The sequence below is a fragment of the Salvia hispanica genome, unplaced genomic scaffold (genome assembly GCF_023119035.1).
Source record: "Salvia hispanica cultivar TCC Black 2014 unplaced genomic scaffold, UniMelb_Shisp_WGS_1.0 HiC_scaffold_189, whole genome shotgun sequence".
NCBI lineage: Eukaryota > Viridiplantae > Streptophyta > Magnoliopsida > Lamiales > Lamiaceae > Salvia > Salvia hispanica.
Genome location: NW_025951903.1, coordinates 38,269 through 45,000, shown reverse-complemented (window position 1 = coordinate 45,000; position 6,732 = coordinate 38,269). Strand labels below are relative to the sequence as shown.

Genomic DNA, 6,732 nt, shown 5'->3' with positions numbered 1-6,732 from the left:
GGTCTTGTTTTAAAAACATTGGTTAAGACCCAAAAATTTTATTTAAAAAGTAGTAAAAGCTTTTGTTAGTGTAATACTAAGGGATATTAATCCCTAAAATCATAAAAGCTTTGGCTAAATTTTAGTATTTTCCATTAACTTTAAAATTAGTCTTAAATTTCACAACGTTACATTTTGTTTGTTCTTTCTCGCATTAGGTTAATCACCATATCCAACTAACTTATGTGCATTTTTTTTTATCTTACTTGGCACTACTAAATCAACATGGTTTTGTATGTGGTTTTTTATTCTACTTGTCACGAATTAAAAAATGGTCTAAAACATCTTAAATATTTCACAGTTGTCCATGTAGAATAAATTTTCGCCGAATATATCTTATTTAGGTTGGGAAATAACTAACATAACGTATAATTTGTGATATTTAAGACCAATAAATTTATAAAGAATACCAAAATTTGGCCAAATGTTAGAGCATGAATAACGCTACTGGGCCGGGCCGCAACTCGCGAGTCCCGACCCGTGTTTAGCGTTGGACGACGATGCGGCTCGGCCCAGGTCGGTCCCGAGGACGCAGTTGCGTCCCGGGGCCTCTCCCTCCGTCACGTCCAGGCCGGCGATATGCGTGCCCGGGCCGCATCGGTTGCGGCCCGTCCCGGCGTTATTTGCATTCGGGCCGGGCCGCAAGTCCCCTCCGATTTTTTTTTTTTAAATTCGAAAATTAATATATAAATATCACTCTTCCATCCATTTTCAAATCACTTCAACTTCATTCCCTCTCACTCACCATAAAATTCAAAAAATGAATCCTCGGCGTGAAGGCCAACGAGCAATCGAAGCTCAAATGGCTCGAATGTTAGAGACGGCGATGCCCACAATCCAAGAAGAAATCAACAACGAGGTGGAACGCTATCAAGCTGCTATCCAAGCGTGGAACGAGCAACACGACCGGGTACCGCGTACTCGGATGTATATCCACCGAGACCGTGAACAAGCTGGTTTGCGGCTTTTCATGGATTATTTCTCTGCAGATCCTCGATGGAGTGATCAGATGTTCCGTCACCGGTTCCGGATGCGGAGGAATGTGTTCTTGCGCATTGTCAACGCAGTTGTGGCTCGTGACGCGTACTTTATGCAAACCTTCGATGCTGTCGGGCGGCAAAGTATATCGACTTTACAGAAATGCACATCCGCCCTCCGCCAACTCGCTTACGGAACAGCTGCAGATATGTTTGATGAGTACCTCCATGTGAGCGAGCATACTAGACGCGCTTGCCTAGCCAAATTCTGTCGGGCAGTGATCGAAGCATTCAAGGACACATACTTGAGAAAGCCAACGTCCGACGATGTTCGCAGATTGGTGCGAATGCACGAGGAGAGGCACGGCTTCCCGGGGATGCTGGGCAGCATCGACTGTATGCACTGGCCGTGGAAGAATTGTCCAATGGCTTGGAGAGGAGCATTCACTAGCGGGCACAAGGGCTCGCATCCAACGATTGTGTTGGAGGCCGTTGCCGACCAACGGTTGTGGATCTGGCATGCCTACTTTGGAGTCGCTGGGTCGAACAACGACCTCAATATGTTGAACGGGTCTCCATTGTTCAACGACTTGTGTGCCGGGCGAGCGCCTACCGTAGAGTTCACGGCCAACCACCGTCGGTACACTATGGGGTACTATCTGGCAGACGGGATCTACCCTAGATGGCCCGTGTTCGTGAAGACCATCACATGTCCGACTACGGATAGGAGGAAGTTGTTTGCCAAAAAGCAAGAGGCGGCTCGGAAAGATGTGGAGCGCGCATTTGGAGTTCTCCAATCACGTTGGGCTATAGTGAAGGGACCGGCCCGTGGTTGGCACCGTCCGCTAATCGCCGACATCATGTATGCATGTATCATAATGCATAACATGATCGTTGAGGACGAGGGAGACAACGCCACTGACTGGAGCGACGATCCGCTCGTCAGCGCCAGCAGTAGCTACACTGTCACCGATCCGACCGTGCAAGGTGTTCCTCCCGACGTGCGCAATGTCATGGCCCGTTCAGCGGCAATGCGCTAAGAAGATCAACACACACGCGTCCAAGCGGATCTAATTGAAGAAATTTGGAACCGCAATTGACTTATGTTTTAAATTTTTTTTTTTTCGAATTTTTAAATTTCAATGTTGTAATTTTCTATTTTCCGACTGAACAATGAATTTTCTCGGTTTTAATTGTTCAACGTATTCTATTTTACGATTAAAATATGTTGTGAATAGTGCAGATGAATAGTTGTGGCCTGAGTTGTGGCCCGAGTTGTGGCCTGCGGTGTTAGATGAGTTGTGGCCTGGAACCCCTAATTTGAGGGAATGATGATGTGGAGGGGACTTGCGGCCCAAATCCGGGCCAGGGTTATTCATGCTCTTATGAAAACTAATTAAAACAATTAATTGCATATAAAATTACGAAGAATAAGAAATTGACAGGGTTGGCAAGTTTGGATCAATATACTAATATAATGTGACAGGGTTGGCAAGTTTGGATCAATATACTAATATAATGTGACATGGTTTTATTAGAATAATGTCACATCCATCATCGTACGGATGTGGAATCAATAAAGTAGCCTGAGTAGCAAAAGGGTTTTAAATGAAATTTCCGCGAAAAAGGCCAAAGTGAGAGCAGTATACCTGTTGATAATATTATCGAATTTGACTATCATAGTTATAGATATTGACATGCTACCTTAAGAGTTAAGAGTCTTACATTTTGGAAGTAATGTAAGTACTCTCAATAGTATGTATAGATATAGCTTTCCTAAAGTGTGACAAGAAAAACTGAACTTGTCTTTAATATGATTCCATGATTTATCTTGTCGCTCAAGAAAAAAAATTTACTGCTTCCATAGTACTATATGTCTACCACTTTGATTTGGTTCAAATTTTAAGGAATTTGAAGAAATGAACTTGTAAAAAGTCATAGAATATGTATTTCATTTGTACATATTCCTATTACTTTTATAATTAAATGTGATTTTCTAAGAACGAGTTATTTTTTTTGCAAAATTAATACTCAAATCACTTTATATTATACAATGGATCCTACATTCGTATTAGCTTACCGTAGGGATCCATTTTAATTAGTAGACAGAGAATTATTATGGGATGAATTGTGAATTATACATATACACGAATTTTAACTGTGGTAATACATAAATATTTGGATTGAAAAAATTAAAATGACTTGTGGTACAACCCAACGTCCCACAACACATGTCGCGTTCGAAGCTTGGCAGCCATCCAAGCGAGGTCTCCACCGCCACAACAGCCCCGGCCTGGAAGGCCGGACCTCACCACAAGATTTGTGGTCCGACACCAACCTGGTACCCGATATCGATGGCTTAATAATGGCTTCCATCATCGGTTACCACTTAATTATTTTGGCAATTATCTATATATTTTTAATTGTAATACTAGTACTTATTTAAATAGCAGTAAATAAAATAGTTTGAGTATTGTTATTTGAAATTTGATAAAGAGAAACGTAGAACAATGATAAAAGAAAATATAGTAGAAATAGTGGAGTAAAGAATCAAACATTATTACTAAGAAATGAAAGCGACTAATTTTTTGGTACTTAATAAGACAGTAGGATTATTATAACTAAGCTCCACTTTTTATTAAAATGGAAAAAAGAGTGAGGCTCTGGCCTTCTATGCATTAAATTCCCTGCAGAATGGTAGTACTAGACCATTTAAGGTATTAAGTTAATTCATTTTAAACATGGAGTATTTGTAAAAATGTAGTGTTGCAATTCTGGTCACATTTTCTGATTTATTATTGCCTCTCCAATCAAGGAAATTCCGACTGATATTAGAGCTTTAAGTGATATGGTCAGAGATTGCAAGACACTGCAACTCTGAGGCAATTTTTAAATATTTTTTGACATTACTTTAGTACTAGTACAATTCTATTATCTGAATTTTCATTAGTTATATAAAAAAACACCTTGTCTAAAACTCTTGACTGATTGTATTTACGTGAAAAAATTGAAGGTTGACATAATTGCGTGGAAATTGATTCAATAAATTCAGGTGTCGTAGGAAATCAATAAATCTAGGAAATAAAATATTACTCCTATTAAGAAAAAACCTCCTGACTTTGAGATATTTACATTTAAGACACTTTTCCACTTTTCTACTCTTTTTTAGACTAAAATACCCCTTATAAAGGAAGTTCAATTACAGTACTTTTCACCATTCCACATTCAAGATGAAATGGTTATTGTGGGATTTTTCAATCAAATCTAGTTGTTTGATGATTATTTATAACTCTTTTCCATTTTATATTTAGTAGTTTTTTAGTTAATGGTAATACACATAGGCATGTGAAAAAGCCGAGTGTTTTTTGTTGTTTTATCAATAAATCAAAAATTAAAGTTTGATACTCATTTTGCGTTGACTCTGAAAAGGATATGAAGTGTGATTATTATGTCAAATTATTTTTTGATGATTTTTAAAACTTTTTTATCGTTTAAAACTCGACCGTTTAATTTATTTATTTTTATGCATTACCGTTTAATTTATTGTACCATGTCATGCCATTTCCCCTTTTTCTTATTCTTTTGAAGTTGCTGAAAATTCCTTCTTTTTTCTTATGTTTTATAATAAACGTGGGTTTTATTTGCAGTTAAGTTATATGGTTTTAGACTTTTTAGTATTTGTATACCTGCGTGTGCGCGCGAATTTTTGTTTGTTATAACTTTGAAAATTTTACTTATCATTTCAAAAATATTGTAATTTGAATAAATATATAAATTGAATATTAATAAAAATTATTTAAAAAGTAAATTGTAGTGTAATGAATAATATAGTTATGCTTGGATTTGTGATTCGTATATAGCTAGATTTGTAGCTTTAGCTTGTCGATACTAGGAAAATATATTGACACAGACATAATGTCTTTCATTTTTCATGAGTATATTTAATTTTATATTTTTAATTAATATATTCTAATACTACAATTTTAGATAGCTACAGATCAAATTTATGATAATCAAACCATATTGAATATTATCATCTACAAAAAGTCCATATTTATCCGCATATTTATACGTTTTAGAACACTATCGAAATATGATATACATGCACACATACTTGCATTATATGTCATTGGTATTAATGTTGATTATGTTAAAATCGCTTAAAGGTAAAATTTGTTTTTTAAATTAAAAATTCATTATAATAAACAGCTATAAAAATATCTAAACATAAAATACTATTATAACTTTCATAATTAGTCAAAAGTTTAAACTTATTGAATTACGAATTAATCTTTTATTATAATTTTTTGAAATAAAAATTACGAAATAACGGCAAGCACTCTTTTTTGGTGTCACTGTCTAGGTACATGTTTCTCTGCACAGTTGCGAAAATCGCGTGCACGATTTTACAACAGTTCAGCAAATGAGTAATGAATTTACCATTTTATCCTTCTAGTAAATTTGCAAAAAAGATTCGTTTTTTTTAATTGCAGTTTGAATCTACAGTTTAATAAAGTTAACTGTCTAGAAATAATCGATATCCATAAAATAACTGAAAAATAATATACATTGTCCTAGATTTGAATGCAAACGTTATGAATTAAAAATGCTAAATGTTAAAGCATTATTTAGTACTATGTGTTTGGTATTCTTTTTAAGGGTGGCAAACTCTCTTTTGGAATTCCATGTGAATTGATATTCTTAAAGTGGGAATCACCATTTTTGTATTTGTAAAGATGAGGTAACGTGTTTGGTTTCCATCGTTAAAGTTATTCAAATTATCATATAGTACTTCATTCGTTTATAAAAAAAAGTTTCATTCGTTTATAAAAAAAAGTTATTTTTCTGTTTTGGTCTGTCGGTTGAATTAATTTGTTATCTATGATAAATTTCCTTCTCTAGTGATGTGTGTGCATTCCATTTTTTATTATAATAATCGGAACATTTTATCTCGATATCCAATTTTTACTTTATTAATTTTTTCGTCAAAACATACTCCGTTCACCATCATAACTAATTCTTCATGTAATTGACCGGCAAGACTAGTTTTAGTTAAAGTGGGAATCACCATTTTTTTGTATTAGTAGAGATGAGGTAACGTGTTTGGTTTAGCTTGTTAAAGTTATTCAAATGATCATATAGCAGTACTTCATTCGTCTCCGAAAAAGTTATTTTACCGTTTTGATCCATTGGTTAAATTAATTTATGGTATATATTTATAATAGAGTTCCTTTTCTAATAACGTGTGAGTGTACATTCTATTTTTACTAAAATATTCGGAACATTTTTATCACAATATTCCATTCACACTTTACTATTTTCCGTTAAAACTTATATCATTCACTATCATAACTAATTCTTAGTATTGTTGACTATCAAGACTAATTTTCTTTAAACTTATGTCATTCACTATCATATACTACTACTACTATTTAGTTCAATTCCGCAATTGGGATAAAAGTTCAATAAAATATAATAGGATAATGACTGCAAGTTTTGTACTAGTACATAATTTGATTCCACCGTAACTTATTGTTATGAAATATTAAAATATTTTATATGTATAATAAATCATTTATTTACACAATAATATGATTTCAACATGTAAAAGAAATCTTACTACCATGTTCATATATCAACTAATAGTCTAATACTACTCTAAACTTATTAATAATGTGATACTGTAGTTGTGATTATAAATTAAGAATCAAGATAA

The 6,732-nt window shown here is 34.4% G+C and overlaps 1 protein-coding gene across 1 annotated transcript; it reads left to right on the top strand.

Moving 5' to 3' along the window:
• Positions 1-799: 799 nt before the first annotated feature.
• Positions 800-2,056, top strand: LOC125198686 (protein ALP1-like). The gene has a single exon (XM_048096994.1). The coding sequence runs from the start codon at positions 800-802 to the stop codon at positions 2,054-2,056; it is 1,257 nt and encodes a 418-aa protein (XP_047952951.1).
• The last annotated feature ends 4,676 nt before the right edge of the window (positions 2,057-6,732 follow it).

Bases quoted from the DNA above. Each gene is read 5' to 3' on its own strand.
- LOC125198686 (XM_048096994.1), top strand. From the start codon at position 800: ATGAATCCTCGGCGTGAAGGCCAACGAGCAATCGAAGCTCAAATGGCT.